At 45.1% G+C, this 21,334-nt stretch overlaps 1 protein-coding gene across 5 annotated transcripts in view; it reads left to right on the top strand.

Annotated features, from left to right (window-relative positions):
• Positions 1 to 21,334, top strand: part of LOC119397070 (F-box only protein 9) — a 59,749-nt gene that overhangs the window by 11,977 nt on the left and 26,438 nt on the right. For 3 of the 5 annotated variants that reach the window (XM_037664507.2, XM_037664509.2, XM_037664505.2), the window contains exons 6-10: positions 6,291 to 6,402; positions 6,589 to 6,690; positions 6,733 to 6,803; positions 8,281 to 8,366; positions 18,792 to 18,908. In XM_037664507.2, the coding sequence (XP_037520435.1) occupies positions 6,291 to 6,402; positions 6,589 to 6,690; positions 6,733 to 6,803; positions 8,281 to 8,366; positions 18,792 to 18,908 (488 nt within the window). The remainder of the gene's footprint in view (positions 1 to 6,290; positions 6,403 to 6,588; positions 6,691 to 6,732; positions 6,804 to 8,280; positions 8,367 to 18,791; positions 18,909 to 21,334) is intronic. The other 2 variants (XM_037664506.2, XM_037664508.2) reach the window with 2 other exon arrangements.

Genomic DNA, 21,334 nt, shown 5'->3' with positions numbered 1-21,334 from the left:
AATTATGAGATTGAGCCTCTGACAGCATCCCACGATTTACGTCGTCGTGGTCGGGAAATCGTCCATGTCAGCCGCCTGAAGCCCTATTACGACCCCGCTATACTGACAACGTCTTAGGTCGCCAGGATGGCTCCGCTATTCACCAGGGGCCAATGTAGTGAAGAGTACGTGATGACGACGAAGAGCGAAGAAAGCAAGCCACAGTGCAAGCGACAGCCACGCGCCCCGAGCTTGTGCTTGCCTGGATCTTGGCCCTTGACGTTCCACGGCGTTCTCGCAGTTTGTACGTGAATAAATCACGTGACATTACCATTTACTTCAGCGTGCTTTCTTACTCGCCAGCGAGATGGCGCGAAGTGCGTGAGGGGCGTGCTTTAAAGGTCATCGCCACGCTCGTAGTAATGCTCTCACGCCTCCGTGCACTTTGCCCTACAGGTAATGGTCGCCTGCGCACACGCTTTTCTCGTGGAGTTGGGGTGGGGGAAGGGTCTGTTTGTATGTCTCGTGCTTTCACCGCGATGTCCGCGCTGAAATTACAGAGCGTACGAAGGTCCCTTCGCTCGCTGCAGCGGCCGCATTTGCGAAACGAGCGCGTTGTTCAAACAGAAATGAGTAACAGCTGTGGCAGTTTTTAGTTCGCGCTCGTCCTGTGTATACCTGTGCGTTTGTTTCATGCATCCTTTATGTTTGAGCAGTGCGCTTTAAGTGTCGAGCTGTGACACGTAATAGCTCGCGCTCGTCCTGTGCGTGTTCTTTTCGTGCGTCCTTTGTGCTTGAGCGAAGCGCTGGAAATTTCAAGCTGCTTTCTGTTCTTCGCGTTACATTCCAATTTGTAGCTACGCATCCATTACTTTGCCGTTGCGGCGAAACTGTGACTTTTTCGTGATGCTGTCCGTTGTAAGATACGAAAAGTCACTACAGTCGAGCCCGACTGTATTGAACCCGTTTATATCAAATTATCCCGTATATCGAACAATTTCTAAACACGGTAAATTTACATTGAGAATATATAGCAAAAGTTACTGTTACATCGAACGAAAATAGCAACGACAACCGATATATCAAACTCCATGTGCCTCAAAAGTGCCCCAGCAAGTTGGCTTTCCCTCGCGGTGGCGGGGAAAACTGCCGGCGCCACCCTAGAAAAAGTGGTTTAGACCCGGTTGTGCACGGGCGAACACCCCCCTGCAAGAAATGATCCTGGCCCGCTCGCAGCGCTTACAGCCAATCAGAGGCCGTTGTGCTTTCTCCGAGGTACACAGAGGCGGTAGAAGTGAGCGCCATTTTTTCTTTCTTTATGCTTGTGTGCCTGCTGCTGCCTGTTTTCCTCGAGTCCTCATTCAGCGTGGTCCGTGCTGGTGGTGTTGCCTGTTGGTGCTCTGTGAACCTTCGTGTCGGCAGGGAGCTTAAGATCGACTTGCTCGGAGCTCTGTCTATGTTGAGTAGATCGTGGGCAGATGTCACGAAGGAGACGATCCAGAACTGCTTTAGGCGTGCCGGCTTCCGCATGCCTGGTGATGACACCCCAAATTCCGATGACAGCACTGAAAACACCGCAGGTGTTTCCGCCGAAGTTTGGAGCGAGCTGGCAGAGTTCCCGGGAGCTATCGACGGATCGACATTCGACGAGTTCGTCAGTGCGGACGATGATGTCGCCATCATGGGTGAGCTACAAGATGAGGACTACGTTGCAGACGTCGTGCCGACCACGAGCCAAAGCGACAACAATAAGGAAATTGACGATGGCCCATTGCCTACTTCCTCCGAAGTGATTAGTGCACTTGCGTTGGTCCGGCGCTATTGCGTGAATGTGGAAGGTTGCAGCCTCAGCTGCTCCGACTCGTTGGACAACGTGGAGGCGTGTGTGCTGTCGCAGGCAGCGAAGTCGTTGACACAGAAGAAAATCCAGGACTATTTTGTTCCAAAGTAGGGCACGCAAGTAAGCCACCATATTAATAAAGTACTTTTCTTATTGTTATGTGCCTTTGTGTCAAAATCCTATAGCGGGCCTATATCGAATTATGCCATATATCGAACTAATAAACGTTTTTTGGCGAGTTCGATATACCCGGGTTCGACTGTAATAGTCTGTGGTGGGAACATAAGTTTTCTGTAGACCTTCATGGCTTGACAGGGTCTGGCATACAGAAACATCAAAATGCAAACACTATGCTGTGCTTTTTGGACATTCGACACAGTAATTTGGCTGTTTGGTAATAACTGACCTTGGATATCTTGATAAGTGCAAAGGAATGTAAACACAGAAAGTCGCACAGATAGGACGGGCGCTATTCCTGTTCTGTCTGTGTGTCTCTTTTTTTGTGTTTGCATTCCTTTGCTAAGATCGTTTTGGACATGATTCTTTCAGCTCTGTGATGCTCTTTATTCTTAAATCACAGGAGCACATTATTTGACTCAACCTTAATAAAAACCAGGAGACAATGAAGCCAAGGAAGCACTGGCATAGCCGGCGGGGAAGGGGGGGGGGGGTCGGTTGGTTCAAAACCCCCCGAAAATTTTTAATTTTGCATGTGTATATATAGATGCACACATACAAACACACGCACAAACGAAGTATGGTTGAACCCCCCCGAAAAACATTTCTTGCTACGCTACTGTAAGGAAGGTAGAGGGGACGCTAATCGTACTGTTTTGAGTGTATTGTAGTAATTGTAACATAGACGTGAAGAAAATAAAGTCGACTAAAAGACAACTTGCCATCGGCAGGGAGCGAACCTGCAGCCTTTGGATAATGCACCCGATGCTCGACCAATTGAGCTTAAAACATTACAATTACGTCCCCTGTACCTTCCTTGGCTGCATTATCTGCTGGTCTTCATTAAGGTTGTGTCAAATAAAGAAATGAGCCGTCAAAATTGCCCCCTTCTTTCATTCATTCATAGTGAGGGTCTTGTTCCGCAGACTTGATGCCTTCAGGTAGTTGCTTCAGCTCATTGGCCAGCTGTCAGCTCGTTACAGGATCATGTGCTACGTGATGCCAGCTGGCAAAGAAAGTGTTCCACACTCTAGGAGAACTTGCGTTTGGCCTAGTTGGTGCTCGTTGTTTGACATTTTGACCGCACAAAAAAGACGAGGACAGAGGGAGGTACGACGACACGGGCGGTGTTACAGGATCATGTGCTACGTGATGCCAGCTGGCAAAGAAAGTGTCCCACACTCTAGGAGAACTTGCGTTTGGCCTAGTTGGTGCTTGTTGTTTGACATTTTGACCGCACAAAAAAGACGAGGACAGAGGGAGGTACGACGACACGGGCGGTATTACCGCCCGTGTCGTCGTACCTCCCTCTGTCCTCGTCTTTTTTGTGCGGTCAAAATGTCAAACAGTGTTCCACACTCGCCGTCATGGCTATGAACGCCGCCAACACTCCCAGGTTTTCGTGCTCATAAATACCTGATAAAGTGGATGAGAGGACGACTGCTGCCTTAGTTCAATTGGTAGAGCATTGGGCGCGTTATCCTAAGGTTGCAGGTTCGGTCCCTGCCGGTGGCAAGTTGTCTTTTTGTCCACTTCTTTGTTCACATCTATATCATGATTACTACAATGATGCACTCAAAGCAGTACAATTAACGTCCCCTTCCTTGGCTTCATTATGTGCTGGTTTTCATTAAGGTTGTTTCAAAGAAACGGGCCCTCAACATTCCCCCCTTCTTTCATTCAGAGCACATTATAGATCTTTTGTGCTGCATGCACTTATAAGAATGTTTGTTCTTTGTTGGGGTTATGTGGCGAATATTAGTACGGACCTCATCCCCTTTATCATCGTACATACACTGCTTGGGAACAAAAGCATGATAGCAAGGTGGCTAGTTAAATGTAAAATGAACTGGAGGTGGCCATGTTAGTTGTTTTGGTCATGAGGTATTCATGGAGAGCCCCCATCGACTGAAAGTAGATCTGGCTCACTTGAATTCAACCAGGTTTCAGATATGACTCACTTTTATTTGAAACTAGTTGTTTGAGGAGACATTTCAGTCGGTCATTGACCGATTTTGATTAGAAGTGTTTGAAAGAAACTCAGATGTACTTTCAGTTAAAGAATCCGTGACATCAAAATTGAAATCTCGAGATGTTTGTGTTGTTTGATTGTACTTTATACATGGACAGTTCTGACCAATTATTAGTATTGAACGTTACCTTTAAGGTATCTTAATTTGGTTTTAAAGTAAGCGTGAATGCTCACCTGGAGCTGGTAGCACGTCACCACATCAGCACTGGTGTGATATAGGTCGAGACCCTGTGTGATGTTTCACAAGTAAAGTGAGTATTGTCAACTCAGGAGATTTGGTCGGCGCACACAATACCACGACTGGTGCCCGACGGGGGATATTGTTCCTCGGCCGCCCTCGCTCTTTTGTTGGGCTGCTCTCAAGGTGGTTTTCCTGAGTGGACACGCTCTTAACAGGCTGAGCTCATACCAATGCACCCACATCGTTTCATTCTTTATCGGGCGCGGGGCCCCGATTTGAAAACTGCGCTGTAAACGTCACAAAAGCTTGAGCGCATGTGATCTTTGGCGCTCCCCCACTGTGGAGCACTATAGTTTCGTGTGATTTTAGGCGGGCATTTTGAAGTGACACTAAAATTGATCATAATTAATGACACTAGCATTAATTATATGATATGTTAGAGCATTTACAATTCAATTTTGGGATTACCAGACACAAAGCTACAATTTACAGTAAAAAAGTCACAAACAAAAATTTTGCGGTCAGGGGCCTTTAATGTCAAATTTAGCCCACTTTCAGTTTCTGCATCTGGCTCACTTTGAAAAGGTCAATTAGTGCGTAACTCCTGGAGTTGTGCAATGATTGCCACTTCCACACCAATTTCTGCTGTGTGTGGATGGTGGCAGTGAAGCCAGGAAGAGGAGACTCCAATAGTGTGACTGTTGTACATCCGCAAAATGTTTGGGAATGATTTGGTTTTGAACTATGGTCCAGCCTTTCGAGGCCACAAACTGCAGAAATGGGCTTAAGTTCATCGTTCAGTGCCAGTACCAACCGGCAAGACACAAAACAATACATCGGCATGTTCCCAAGAAAGTGCCGTCTTAGCAGTGGTCACAACAGCTCGCACACAGTGAGCCTAGGCTGTGCATCACTCCTAGTTGCAATGAGAGATCTGACATGCCTGATGAACTGTCTTTGGGAGTCAACAATAAAGTAGTAAAGCTCACAAAGAGGACTGCAGACAACTACCGCGAAAAGAAACATTACCAAAAGCCAAAATACAACACTACTGATGCTAGAGGTAGGAGACTTTGTTCTTGTCACGAGGGGATAGTCAAAAACTGGCTATGTGTTTAGAGGACCATATCATGTCATGAAAACCACCAGTGAGCATGAGAACTTAAAACTTGCTGGTAGGTTGGCGCTAGTGGCACTGAGTAATCATAGCAAATGTGTTTAAACTCCATCCTAAGAGATATCAAGGGTGAAACATCCTGAAAAAGAAGAGAATGAAGTAATGGTAGCATAACGCTTGTTATATTAGCTCATTACAACTGCATCATTTACAGCATAACACCTGTCGGTGCATTTCTTAAACTTTCACTATTACGTGTCCTGACGTGCTCTGTAGAAAAAGCGACACATGCTGCTGTACAAATATAAAAGGGCATCACACTTTCATGCAAAAATGGCATATATAAAAGAAGTGGGACATGTCAAGAATCAAGGGGGTTGAACGTGCCCCACATGGATACTGACTGGATGATGTTTGGCCACACTGAACACAGACGTCATTTGCATGTGATATCTCTTGAACAGAGACATCTTTGAGCAGTTGTGTTTGCTTGTATATTATGCTGCTTCGAAGCTTTCCACAAGACAGTCCCACAAAGTGCCCCAACAAGCATGTGGTCAGTCCACATGTGACACTGCCCCCAAACCAAAGATGAAGTAGTGAGATGCCCGAGTATGTGTGCAGCACTGGCACTACCTCTCATCAACCTTGTATGACTCTGTCTATTGCGTGTGTGCTATGCAGAGGAGGTGTATATGAGGAAAACATTAGAAAACACATCACTTGCACCCTGGGGATAGACACGTAAAACCGTTTTCAAAGAACTTGGCCAAAACACGTTGGCGGGCTAGTTGGTTAGCATCCATGAAGAGCGTTTTCAAAGAGCCCTTGAATAGGTCTGGTCTGGCAAGTTTGAATGAATTATATTTGACAAATGGAACTGTTACACCAATATTCGCTAGCCATGGGACAGTGTGCATAAAGTGGGCTGTATGTGATTAATTATGCACAACTTTGTTTGCAGGTGTGATGATAATGACTCATCCTGTGACAATGACAACAGTGTGCCCCTTCATCAGCGCATCAAAATGAGAACTTCATCGGCTAATGTCTGCTCTGTGGCCTTGGAACAAAAAGTATTGAATTTGCTTTTATGCAGTGATGGCAGTTTTCTTATATTAAATATTAGTGCAAATGTATTGCAAGGTGCACTATTCCCAACGTCTTGTTGAGTAAAACAGGTTGTATTGAATGGAGTTATCAGATATGACTGTGTTTATGTATTTGTGCATAATAATTAAGGATCTTTATGTGCACTGCAGGCTACACACATCTCTGACCTTCCTCGGGAAGTATTCATGTTTATACTGCGATGGGTGGTCTCTTCGGACTTGGACATTCTGTCACTTGAAGCGGTGTCAAAGGTACGTGCCATAATTGCCTCAGGCTGGAGGCCCATGTCTTAGTCTATGCAGGTCTGCCGTGGCTTCTACCTCTGTGCAAGGGACCCTGAGCTTTGGCACACCGCTTGTGTCAGGTGGGTGGCATCCCACTATTGATTCTGTACACAGCTTGCCTTTTTATTTAATTAATTTATTTATTTCACAATGCTGTCAACTCTCTTGCGAGAGTCCTTACAGAGAGTGGAACGTAATAAAAACAGAAAAGAACATCATTCTCAAATACACAAATAGACATCAAGGTCAAGCGGTACACTCGCACAGATAGTCTTCCAAGGTCTGTTCAAATTTGGACAAATCGTTCTGTTCGACAACACACATTGGCAATTCATTCCATATTTCAATTACGTTCGCATGAGATATATGCACCTATGTAATCGGAGGAGCATCATCTGGTTTAATCTCATTTAATGCCACCATATAATTGATAGCAACAGAGCAGCTGTTAGCTACCACAGAGCAAGAATATACAGAAGGTGAAGCTCCAGTCAGTGCAGGTGACCATTTAACATCACAAAAATAGTAAAAATGGTAGCACTGATGAAGGTGCATGCAGTGGCGTGCCTTGCAGTATCTGCAGCGAAAAAAGTTAAATAAATGCGGATGGCCGCTTCCCACCACGATGTGTGGCCAAATGGGAGCAAGGCCAGTTTCCGTGGCAACTAAAACAGTGGCATTTTCCTTATCGGCCACCAGACGCCACTAGCATGGTAATTTCTCTGTAAAAGTGTGACTTTATCTGGTCATCGCAAATAGTATAATATAGTTTAAATTTCTAAACGTTTCTTGCCTGAAAAGCATCTAGTAGTATTGCTTTCTGACTAATTAATTACTTAATTAGCTGCATATACATCAACGTTTCTGATGTTAAAGCAGCTTTGAAATCACACATTTCACACAGCAACCAGCCCAAGTGCAGTGCCTTGTGCAGGATTATGTGCTAGAGGCAAGATGTTCACTTTCACTATGAGCTCATTAAAGAATGCTGTCATCACTGCATGTACGTACATTGTCACATAGTATATTTTTTTATTTTTTGTTGGCTTTGTATAACACATAATAAAAAAACCGCAAAAATACAGCAAATTGCAAGCAATTGAAATAGATGTTTATTGAGGAGCCCTAACAAGTAATGTATAGATATCTGGTTTAAATACAGTGTATAAGCTAAAAAGCTAGGTAATCATCACAGTTTCATTTAAAAAATGCTGCACTCTTCTTCAGGTTGCCATGCAATTGATTTCATTTGCCTGACAGGCTCACAGTTTATTTTGACTCATAGCTGAGACATTCTGAACAGCCGGTTGTGAAAGGTAGTCATTCTTGCAGTCACCTTGCAAAATTGCAAAATATAAATTTTTTTGCCATTACATGTTTAGCTCATGTCAACAGAGCTTTAATTGACAGAGTCACTTTAACTTTAACTCCTTTTCACTGTGTTTTTAGAAGATTGTTTTACTGATAAGGTAGGAAAAAAAATGCTATTGCATCAAAGTTCATCAAGAAATGGTATGCTTAGTTGATCTCACAGTGAATCTATGTCTTTCAATGCAGGACATGGGGTGAAGATTGCGGTCAATTGAACCAGTACGACTCTTGGAGAGAAATGTACATTTGCCGACCTCGGATCTGTTACAATGGTCAGTAGCCACTGCTTTACGACATCATTTTGGCATCGGAAAGTGCAGTAGCGCAACTAGTAGTGTGTTCAGTATGCACATCAGTCTGTTGAAGCTGCAGCCTCTGCAAGCACTCAGTAATGGTGATGAAACACAAAAAAAAAAGTTACAGCAGCATTCCCCACTGGGGAAACGTCTGATAGAGTAAAATTTTTGGTATTCTTATTATATATGTTTAGAGTGTATATTTTCGGCATATTATTTGATTATATTGACTCGAATACGCGTATGCATTGAACTGGCCTCAGTTTGGCATTTTTGAGGACACAGGTGATTTTATTTTCTCCTTAAATAACCAATATGTACCAACATTTCAAGGGTGGTTTGTGTTCGCGCGTTTTTAAGCCGAATGAGTACATTGTCGTTATTTTGTACAAAAAAAAAAAAGGCTTCTCTTATGATTAGCTTGGCCTGCAAGAAAGGACCCAAAGCAGGATGGATGCACCCTTTACTGTGCCAAAATAGACCACATATCCATAACTTCATTCTGGTATGAGAAAAAAAAAGAAGCTGAACTTTTCCTGTTGCTTTTTTGTTGTAATAGTCAATATCTTACCATGAACTTAGCTAAGGTACAGTTCTGAAAGAATCCAATTTTTTTTCTTGACAACATTCTTTTAGCAACAGCAGCAAAGTTGAAAATAACAAGTAGAGTAGTCTGATAATGATAATGGTAGTATCATGGCACAGTAGCATGGCAATGCATATAATGATGATGACAATGGCTCATATACTGCAGACTGTAGCATAAATTCTTTGTGGCAATAACTGAAGCCAGTGGCATTTGACAGCTTCCGATAAATTGAGCAAGAGTGCCTGTGCACAGATGTCGTGAGCATGTGTGGCTTTTCACTCTCTTAGCCTCTATTATCAGAAAATGTCAACAAAGGCTGGTCGTTTAGTAACCATCGAGTTGAAAGATAACATATGCAATTATTGCTCACGACATTGTGGGCAGTTGCTGTCATAGTCTGTTTTTCTCGGTTATATTAGTTTTCTCAATTACACTGTTGTACATTGAATCTTGTGGAACTGGCTATGAACTGACTAACCCAATCTTTGACATTACTGAGGGCTGAATGACAGCAGCTTTTGCTACCATCCTGGCAGAACGTCATTCGAAATGATGAAATTAGTGGGACAGTTATAAAACTTGACTTTGGAAATTCAGGCATGAACTGGTGCGAGTGAAAATTCTTACGTACTCACTCAACGCCCACTTGTCAGACTCCCTGGGGACTATGGAATTGCCAGGAAAAAACAAGTTCATGCATTTCCACTCTCTGCGCTCAAATCACTGCAGCCCAGTAGGTAGTAGATCTGAAGGCTTGCCACTACACTTAGTCTGAATGCTTGTTCTGTGACAAGTGTGTACAGTTAAGGTGGTAGGCTACACTCACACAAAAAATGTTCAAATGAAAAGGCAGGATTGAAAACTTTTTTTTTCCCTGACAAAGCATGTCTTATTTAACTTACCCAACTATGTAAAGTGCAAAAAGTTGTTTGTTATTTTTTTTGTCAGGTACTTTTTGTCATGTTAAAACTTAAAAGTGCTAGTCATGCCAGCATTGATAAGTAACAAATTAATTGCTCAATTAAATAAAGATTTGGCATTTATGTAGCTAAGTGTGGGATCTTTGAAATGAACTAGGGTAAATGTAGTCAAATAAATAATAAGAAAGTAGTGTTTAAAATACTGTGCAAAGCAAAAAAATTGCCCATTTGGATCAATTCTTTTTTTCTAAAATGAGCTATGAATTCAGAAATATTGCGTCAATTTATTTTATTCTAGTAGTTCATTGACCACATCTATATATGAGAAAAGAGTGTGGGAAATTTAATTTCAAAATATGCATTAAAAAAATGTTATCAATGTGTAACATGAGGTGGAACAAAATCTTGTTTTGAGAAAAATGTAAACAGATTTTCAACCAGGTAGGAGATGTCGAAAACACCGTATAGAGGCCTAAAATTCAACAGATTCATAGCTGGGGCCGTCGTGAGATGCATCATCTTTTTCTAGCCCGCCCGCCGTGTCCTGTCAGTTGATTTGCGTAGAGTAACCTCCATGAACGTTTCCTTACTGGTGCATTGCATACACCAGTCAGACATTATTCTGACATTTTTCGATGTGCTCGAACCCACAATTGGCACTCACAACTGCATAAGTACAGCATATCCCTCGGTGAAAGCATTCCTCAAGCTTCAATGAGGTATTCATGCATTCAGGACATGCCAGCAATAACATCAATGCCTACACTCCTGTCCCCTAGGAGTACAGAATCTGGTGGCAGAACTGCATAAGTTCTTATGATGCCCCTAAGCTTCTTAGCAGTAGGCGAAATACCTGCGTCTACTGATTCACAAGACAGCCACATCGTTGTGTGTCAATTATCAGCAAATTTTTGTTTCCGTCTTGTCCGCGCCCTGACCTTAGCCATACTAAACAGAATGCGCTCTAAATGGTCTAAATGTTGTTCCCTGACTGCGTCAGCACCTGCAGAAGTTGCAGAACAAAGCCCAACAACCAAGGAAAATAACAAATGTGCTTCGAGCATCGGGCATCCCCATTGTGGCTGTTTCTAGAGATTTTAAAATACAGTATAACCTCATTACAACAGGCCTTCATAGTGAAGAGGATTTTGGTCTGTTGTAAAGGGAGTATGTAAAATCCAAGTACTGTTACAACAGACTTTTATATAAACACTGAATGGGTCTGTTATAACCGGAGAGAATTACGAGTCATAAACATGGTCTTATTTTTAACGGGGGACCAAAATTTAAAAAAAATGTGATTTTTGGAAATTCGCATTTTCAGTTTCTGTAGCCCATTTTCTATCTGATTCCAAAATATCTTCACTGAAAACTACGTAGAAGTGCTATAAAAATTTTGTTTGCGTCTGCCGACTTGGCGAAAATTGCAAAAAAAAAAACAGCTTTTTTCAAAATTATAGCTCGGCAATGGCGCAACCGGGCGCCAACATTTTGGGCTCGTTGTAAAGAGCATTTCTCCGTGTTCAAGTTCTCCGTTTCAGCTAGCTCCTCCATTCAGTAACGAGCGTACAAAAAGCACATGCTTGAAGTTCAATTCAAGGCCTCCAATTGGCTGCTTCTGCAGTGATGCTCGCTTCGGGATCATCGTCTTCTGCTTGTGCGTCGCGAGGTAGTGGATGTCGAAAATTGCGCTACTTAGTGACACATTCGCACTCGTTCAGTGTTCACGGGTCGACGATAATTTCGAACGCTTTAGTTTGGCAGCTGCAAGCAGAAGCTCAATCATCAGATTACGATAGCGCGCCACACTCGTCGCGAACATCACAGACGTGCGTAGAACTAGCGCAAAAAAGACACGGACAAAAGAAAGAAACAAACGTACACACACTGGCACAAGCGCCTGTGTGTGTACGTTTGTTTCTTTCTTTTGTCTGTGTCTTTTTTGCGCTATCTCTTTCACGTATGATGAACCAACAAGCCCGCATCGCCACCCTAGTGCGTAGAACATCGCAGTCGTGCGACTGTAATAGCGTTGACTCATTGGACCCGCTGTTAGAGGTGCTTCTTATCAGCACTTCGGAGCTTATGATGAAGACCACGGCGGGACAACTCTTGTACTCACAGTCGAGCATGACGTGCTTTGAAACATCGGACACCGCGGCCACCATAGGCGTGCACACTGGGGGGGGGGGGGGGGGCAGGGGGGAGGCGGCTGCCCCCCCTAGTCACCTAAGAGGGGGGGAGCGCAAAATCTGCCCCATACATTGACCCCCCCCCCTGGTCACCTAAGCGGGGTGGTGGGCGCGAAATCTGCCTCGTACATTGGCTTAGTAGGAGGGGGGGGGGGGGGGGCGCTGCGATGAACCTTCGCCCCCCCCCATGGGGAACCCTGCGCACGCCTATAGGCACCGGGCGGCCGTCGTAAGGCGCCAGCTACGCCTCTCCCGAAAAGCGCCCCAAGCGGCGGCAGGGACAGCACTGGCATGTGAAGGAGACGACGCGTAGCAGGCTCTGCTACTTTCGGCACGTATTCAAAGAGAAGCGCGGCGTTTCTTTTTGAGCAATTCGAAGCTGTATGCTGTCGCGTTTGTTGCCGAGAGGCAAAGAGAAGCGGCAGCAACAGTGTTCTTTTGAACAATGCACGAAACGGTCGACTCTCGGACATGTGTTCAGACAACGGGGCCCGTCGTCGGGCTTCAGGCAGACTCCCGCGCAGTCATTTGCGGTCGTGGACGCGTTTAATGGCCGCCAAGTCATCTAAAAAGAATGACGCGGTGTCCCTTTCATGTCCACACCGATGAGCGCTGTCGGAACATCAAACGAGTGAGCTTCTTTGCGTGGTGCTGTGCTTGTAGGCGTTTGTTTTCGTTCAGAGACAGACCAGAGGGGGCACGATGCCTCCTCCCTTTCGGGACTGCAAATGAGGCAGGCCTGATTGGCGACACGATGTAAAATAAGCATCTTTGCATTTTAACTGCCGAACTCGCTGTTCCTCATTATTGTCTGGAGGGCCCCTGGCGCGAAGGCGAGTCCTGACAGCGCAAGTGCACCCATGGCGCTGCCAGATTTTGCGCTGCAGTTTCAAAGACATGACCAGCTGGCATACGCGTTTTCGTGCGTCTCCTCTAGAGAAGGTTCTCCGCTTGCACGAAGCAGGTCAGGTGCACGACATCACGGAATATAAAGGCGACAACGAGTGCAAATAGCGATGCAAGTGCGCCCCGCAGACGAAGCTTAACGCGATAAGCTACGATGTGGAGCTAGATGCTAGATGTAAGTAGCACCATTTCTATTTTTAAATGTGAAGCATTTCTTAGCGAAACCTAGGCACTTTGAGCGTTTCTATCTAGGTATCTGTTTATCTAGCCGCCTACGTCTGGGTGCTCTCGTGATCGCCTCCTTAACTTGGTGTAGACCAAAATTGGCATGGGAGGGTAAGCGGATTTGACGAATATGACTGTCTGCTCATGACATGAATAAAGTGAAAATCCTGTAGCATACGTCGTCAAACCCTTTCCTCCAGACACGTGTGGCACATACCCGTTTACCACGGGCATCGGTGTACGGGTATGCGCCACAGGTGATTGACAGTTTACATCTACCCAGGAGCGGCGAGAACAGACATTGGTAATTAAAATGCGAGAGCGTTAAGAAAAACCGACAACGTCAGCGTTGATCCGACGAATGCAGAGAATAAAAAAATTCGGCAGATCTCACGTACCGTGGGAGTCGATGTTATGCGAAGCAGGCAGCGGGAAGGTGACTGTGGCGTAGCTTTTTTTACTGAGCGACACGTTACAAAATGACGCTAAATATTTGTATAAATTTTATGCGCACACATACATGTTGAAGAGCCGCATATGTGTTATATAACCAGTTGCTTACGGTTAGGTAAAGTTGCCAATCGCAACGTGGTTATTACCAACACCAGAAGCGGTAAGCTGATATGTAGTGCCAATACGTGTCCCGAGAACGCACGCACGTTTCACGAACCCGTGTGCATGTGTGGAAGAAGTTCTTGACAGTTCTTGAACAAGGGCATCATCACCGTGATCAGTGAGCACCAGCAGCTGTTCATGACTTGTTATAGGATCTGGTCGTGATCATGGTGACGAGGGGCCTATGTGTAGTGAAGTATGTGGTTTAGTAGAGCTGTTGGGATTCGTGGATGCCTTGGTCATTTCGTTGACAAATTGTCTGTCGACAGAGCCGGCGACACGTCGGAACCTGAAGCCACCCTTCGTGTTGGTGAGGTATAGGCCGTCGAGGCTGGTAGGCCTGGATAGTGCTACGTAGACCAACAAAAGTGGATGGTGTTTGTCGTATTCGTACACTACCTGGGCGTATGTGGCCTACGTAGCCTGGTCTACAAAGCGGCTGTAAATCAATCTGGCATCATCCGCGGTCAGCATGGGGCCATCGCCCAGCCTCGTAAGAAATGAATAGGACACTGCGTCGTTCTGGTGGACGAAGTGCACTTTACGGTGCGGTGATGTGGATATCATATTTAACTTTCGTTAATGTATTCCTCCGGGGTCGAGCAATGCTTTAATATAGCTTGCTGAATCATAGAAATACAAACGTAATGTTTATTAGACTGCTATAAAAGCGGAGCCAACATTGGAACTACAGACGCTAATCTGATATGACGCCTGTATCGTAGGAGTACACATCGTAAGAATATCATGTAGTGTTTATTGCTTTCTTGTAAAATTAGATAGCCAGCACCACAACCACAATTGACGTTGCACCGATATTACGCCTGCGTAGGCTGTTTTTCCAAACCAGTTTATGCACCTGGCGTGGCTCAGTGGTAGAATAACCGATTGCCACGCAGAATGCTTGGGTTCGATTCCTGGTGGGATCCCGTTTTTCATTCTTTCCATTCGTTCAGTCAACGCTGCCGATGTTGGTTTTCCCTAATGCTCAAGAATTTAAGTTACCAATGTCTGTTCTCGCCGTTCTTGGGTAGATATAAACTGTCAATCACCTGTGGCGCATACCCGTACACAGCGGCCCTTGGTAAACGGGTATGTGCCACACGTGTCTAGTGGAAAGGGTTTGACGACGTACACGACAGGATTTTAACGTTATTCATGTCATGACCCGGCACTCATATTCGTCAAATCCTCTTACCCTCCCATGCAAATTTTGGTCTACACCAAGTTAAGGAGGCGATCATGAGAGCACCCAGACGTAGGCGGCTAGATAGATAGATAGATAGATAGATAGATAGATAGATAGATAGATAGATAGATAGATAGATAGATAGATAGATAGATAGATAGATAGATAAACAGACAGACAGACAGACAGACAGCCAGACAGCCAGACAGACAGACAGACAGACAGAAACGCTCAAAGTGCCTGAGGTTCGCTAAGAAATGCTTCGCATTTAAAAATTAGGATCCCAGCAGGAATCGAACCCAATGGTTCTGCGTGGCAGTCAGGTATTCTACCACAGAGCCACGCCAGGTCTAGAACCTGCTTTGGAAAAACACCCTATGCAGGCGTAATGTCGGTGCAGCGTCAGTTGTGGTTGTGGTGCTGGCTATCCAATTTTATAACAAAGCAACAAACACTACATATGTACTCCTATGACACAGGCGTCATGTCAGGTTAACGTCTGTGGTTCCAGTGTTTGCTCTGCTTTTATAGCAGTGTAATAAACGGTACATTTGTATTCCTATATGATTCAGCAAGCTAAGTTCAAGCGTTTCTCGACCCCGGAGGAATACGCAAACGAAAGTTACGTATGATGGTCACATAATCGCCCCGTAAAGTGCACTTCACTGCGAAAATACTGACGTATGTGCTGTAACGTGGGTGCTGACGTTACGTCAGACCATAAGTTACCCTTTGAACGCCAGTGTAGTCGACGTGCTTGGTAAGACCACGATGTGTGCACAACTACTGCACTTACAAAAACACGTCGATCCACCTCGTAACGCTTGGCTCAACAAAAAAAAAAATGCAGCATAGAACTACTCGCTGACTGCTTCGCATGAAACCGATTCCCACAAGGCGTGGGATCTGCCGAATATTTAATACCTTGTTATTCTGTCAACACGTTAACATTGTCTCCCAACATTTGAAAAGGATACCCTACGTCTCCTATTCGATTTTCGGCTTTCTTTACGCAATGCTTGGCCGATCGCACATGTTGTTCCTCCGGGGTACATCGTGCAAACTCCTGTTCCCGTTTTGCTTTCCTTTTCTTTTCGATGCGTCGCCGATTCTAATATTTCAACAGCTATCTTCAGTCTATGTATTTCATGTAGCTTGACGCAACGAGGGCCGTCGTTGGCGGCCGGTGTGCGAGCAAGGCCGTGGTCGACGGCGACTGCAGACAGGAACCGATGGAACTGGATGTACTCCCCAGCTTTATCCATGTTTGTATAGCTGTTTGTGCAGCCTACAGCGCAACCTGTCCGCTCGGGCTTGGTTCCCCGAGGCATTTCGGCAGCGCAGGACACAAGCAACGAGAGCACAATGAAGCGCAGCCAACATCCAGCACCGCGTCCCCGCAGCAAGCACCTGCTCCTTTCTGGCACTCACATGCCATTAGTTCCGCGCCTCCACCGAAAGAGGCGCCACCAGTCCAAACTCGCTCCGCACCTGATGCCTATGGTGGCCACGCACATCGCAACCGAATGTCGTGGTTAGGCCTATCACGGTGTCGATGTACGAGACAAATCCAAAGTTTGCGGCCAAGAACATCGCGCTAACGGACATGCGAAAGCGAAGAAGCCGCAATGTCCTTCGTCGCAAGCAACGAATCGCATCGCCCGCTGGCTCTTCAGAACCACGGATGGGCATTTTGCGCATCGGCAGCGGACCCCCCGGCCAAGCTCGCCGCGCAACAACCGCTCGGAGAAGCGGTGGCAGTTTCGCGCGTCAGCGTCCCAAAACGCAACACCAAGCACGCTGCGCGCCGATTTTTTGTCGCTACAGCTAGGCATAGTTGATCATTGACAGATCGGCGGCCTTCGTTCTTAAATCAGTACGTCGATATCCGCGGTGCGCTGTTACCGTCCCGAAAGTATGCTAGCGATGTTTGAAGTTGGAAGTTATTGAATTTGGTATGACCGTGGTTGAAAAGTCCGCTCTAAAGGAGACCTGACCACCTTGCTGGCCTGACATTTTAGTCAATTATATCCGAATGTCCATTGTACCAGAATCCGTTGTAAACGAAGCTGAATCAATGGAGAAAATACAGAGGTCGGCATATCCGAATGTCTGTTGTAAACAGATCCGTTGACTAAGTACAAGAAGACCCGCTAAATTTCAATGGAGGCGAAATCCTATAGGCACATGTGCTTAGATTTAGACGCATGTTAAAGAACCCCACGTGGTCGAAATTTCCAGAGCCCTCCAATATGGCGTACATCTCAATGATATCATGCATTTGGGGTGTAAAACGCCAGGAATTATATTAGTAAAAATACTCGCTAACGTTACAGTCAACGTAAAATAAAAAAGTACATTGAATAATATTCATATAACGGAAAAATCACCTATTTTTGGAACAAATGCAGTGTGGTTTCGGTTTCGCATTTCAAGGCTATGGGGTTGCCAAAAGTGCTGTAACTTCCAAACTACTGATGGTAGAGATATAATTCCTTTTGCAACGTGTTTTGGATGTTTGGGCATACATAAGAAGTAAAAAAAACAAAAAATCGATCTTATGTAAGAAAATTGAATTTTGAATGTGGGCTACCACCTTAAAGGAGCACTGACATCAAATTTCAAGATCGAGATGTGCCCATCATTCGATCGCTTGGTATGCATAGGTCTTCTTGGCCAAATTTGAACGGCATCCGTCGCGTGGAAGTTATTTTAATTCGATGTCAAACAGCGTAGGAGAAAAAACAAAAAATCGGCTGCCCTGCAACATCGACACTAGTGCTACGTGTTCGGTGTGATACATTGCACAAAAATCACCCTGAGTGACGATACGCTAGTAACAATGACGTCGACGATCTCTGAGTGTGTTTGGAGCCGACTGCCAGCCATGCTTTCACTCTCTTTGCTGTGTCGAAGCGTGCGGCGTGCGTTTGCGGGGCGCACATGCACAATACGACGACTGGCACCCGGCGAGGCCTATTGTTCCGCACCCCTCTCGCTTTGTTGTCGGGCTGCTCTCGAGGTAGTTTTCGTGAGGGGTCACGCGCTTAACAGGTTTAACCCATACCGAGGCACCCACATACTTTCAATCTCTACCGCGCGCGGGGCCCCGATTTGAAAACCGCGCTTTCTACGTCACCACAGCTTGAGTGCACGTGGTCTTTGATGCTCCCCGCATGGGTCGCTAGTTTCTTGTGGTTTTTAGGCGGGCGTTTTGAAGTGACGCTAAAATGGTCACAATTAACTACGCTAGAATTAGTTATACGATACGCTAGAGCATTTACGATTTAACTTAGGGATTACCAGACCCAAAGCTACAAATTACAGTAAAAAAGTCACCAACAAAAATTTTGCTGTCAGGGGTCCTTTAAGAAACACATGATGACAGTGGATTCTTTCCATTCTTGGTATTCTTCACCTCAGTATGTTGCGTATGCTTGGCAGTAACATCTCTGTATAGCAGGTTACCTTCGGGAACTGCTATAGCTGCAACTGGATCGGTGGGGTAATATGGTAGTGGTAGTGGCTGTGATGAATACCTTTAAACGTGGCATAAAGTAAAAAAAAAATTGGGTCTCAGTGTTCACAATTTCAGGTGTCCTTATGTACAAATTAGCTCTATGAGGTGTGCAACAGCAGTACAAAGGCATCTCAATTAACAGAGCCATCTGTAAAATTGTTCATTCACTTGGTTGTTTGTGCTGAGCATCACATGAAGGAGTCCTTTAGAAATAATAATAGTGGCTTTTGATCAACCTTCTTCAGGCGTCTACATCAACCGAACCACCTATGTGAGGCATGGCGAGTCATCGTTCCAAGACTCAAGCTATCGTCCCTGCTTTCTAGTGGAGTACTTTAGGTACCTGCGCTTCTTTACGGATGGTGAGTGACCAGCTCACTCAGTGCGAGCCACATCTGTTGGTCACAAGTGATTACGCAGTCTGCATGTCCTTATTTGTGAAGTAGTTTACCTGCATCATGTAAAATCAAATTCAAAATTTTTTGCATAAAGAAAATTCGGCAGATCCCACGCGTTCTGGGAATCGGTTGCATGCGAAGCAGTCAGCGAGTACTTTTATGCTTTATTTTATGGCTTTGAGCTAAGCGTTACAAGGTGGATCGACGTGTTTTTGTAAGTGCAGTAGCTGTGTGCACATCGTGGGCCTACTAGGCACGTCGACAACAAGGGCGTTCAAAGGGTAACTTATAGTGCGACTTAACGTCAGCCCTCACGTTAGAGTACATATGTCAGTATTATGGAAACTAAGTGCACTTTATGGTGCAGTCATGTGAATATCATACGTAACTTTCGTTAATGTATTCCTCCGGGGTCGAGCAATGGTTCAATATAACTTGCTGAACCATAGGAATACCAATGTATTGTCTATTAGACTGCTATGAAAGCGGAGCCAACCCTGGAACCACAGACGTTAATCTGATATGACGCTTGTATCGTAGAAGTACATATGTAGTGTTTATTGCTTTCTTGTAAAATTAGATGGCCAGCACCACAACCACAATTGACATTGCACCGACATTACGCCTGCATAGGCTGTTTTTTCCAAACCAGTTTATAGACCTGGCATGGCCCTGCTATAGAATACCTGATTGCCACGCAGAATGCTTGGGTTCGATTCCTGCTGGGATCCTAATCTTTATTCTTGCTATTCGTCGGGTCAACTCTGCCAATGTCGGTTTTTCTTAACACTCTCGCATTTAAATTACCAACGTCTGTTCTCGCCGTTCCTGTGCAGATATAAACTGTCAATCACCTGCAGCGCATACTCGTACACCACGGCCTGTGGTAAACGGGTATGTGCCACACGTGTCTGGAGGAAAGGGTTTGATGGCGTACGCGATGGAAATTTTATGTTATTCATGTCATGACCCCACATTCACATTCGTCAAATCCTCTTACCCCCCCATGCCAATTTTGGTCTACACCAACGTAACGATCATTAGAGCACCCAGACGTAGGCAGCTAGAGATAGATAGACAGACAGAAAGAAAAAGAAACACTCAAAGTGCCAAAGGTTCGCTAAGAAATGCTTCGCATTTAAGAGGTGCTGGCGCTCATGACCCTAATAAATATTACAGATAAAGTTACTGATAAATTGTCATTCTCCAACAGCTTCATCACATGCCACTGAAAAGCAGTTCTTCATTCTAAAAAGACAGGGCGTGCAAACACGGACACAAGAAAGAAGTCAGGACACCACAAATGCTGACTAACAACTCATGAGACGCACAACGGCTGAAAAGAAGGAAGGCACGAAAACTTATCTGCGCATGCCCACGCAACAGGCCAACCTATCAATCCGACACGCGTGGCGGTCTACGTGGAAGGTAACTGTTAAGGCATTTGATTTCATCAAGGGCGTAGCCAGAAATTTTTTTCAAGGGGGGGGGGGGGGTTCAACCATACTTTATGTATGTTCGTGCATGCGTTTGTATGTGCACGTGTATATATACGCAAGCAAAACTGAAAAATTTCAGGGGGGGGTTGAACCCCCCCAACCCCCCACCTGGCTACGCCCCTGGATTTCATCTTTATGCAAGTTAATCGACGGTTGGCTCACACATGCGCTACCACTATTCTCGATATGCCATGCTTCAATCATCAGGTGCATTTCTTCATTTCTATGCCGGTACAACACTGCGCATTCATCAAATTTTTGGCGTGCACTTACAATCTCGACAATGTAAAGATAGATTAGAAGGTGAGCCTCCTGTGAGCCTCCTCTTATGTTCCAACAATCTCTGGTTAATGCATCGGCCCGGCTGACCTACGTAGAAGCGGCCACAGCTGAAAGGGACCTTATACACCGCACTTGTACGGCAATCAGTGAATTTGTTGGTGTGTTTTACGAAACAAATATCGGTCCACTTCTTGTCTTTTACACGCTCATTCTTCCTCTGCACAGTGGCACAAATCTTACCTAGCTTATTGGGAGCCGTGAAAACAACATGAACGCCGTATCTACTTGCTACTTTCTTTAGTCTGTGAGATACGCGATGAATGTGCGGTATACCTACGACACATTTCTTCCTATCACTTTCTGCAACCATGCTCGGACTTAACAAAATGGACTTCTTAAAACGTTCAGCGACAGTGGCCACTGCATCACGAGGATACCCTACATCTAAAAGACTGTGCGTTAAAGCCTGTGCGTTAAAGCTATCACTCATTTTGTGCTCACACTACTTGGTGAGGGCTGACTTAAGGCAAGACATGGCGATGCTGTTTTTTACAACCTTCGAGTGTTTCTACAAAAACTTTAACAGCGGTTTCGAAGATCTAGGAGAAT

The sequence above is a fragment of the Rhipicephalus sanguineus genome, chromosome 6, assembly GCF_013339695.2.
Source record: "Rhipicephalus sanguineus isolate Rsan-2018 chromosome 6, BIME_Rsan_1.4, whole genome shotgun sequence".
Taxonomy (NCBI): Eukaryota; Metazoa; Arthropoda; class Arachnida; order Ixodida; family Ixodidae; genus Rhipicephalus; species Rhipicephalus sanguineus.
Note: the sequence above shows the minus strand (reverse complement) of the source record. Positions and strands in the feature narration are given on the sequence as shown.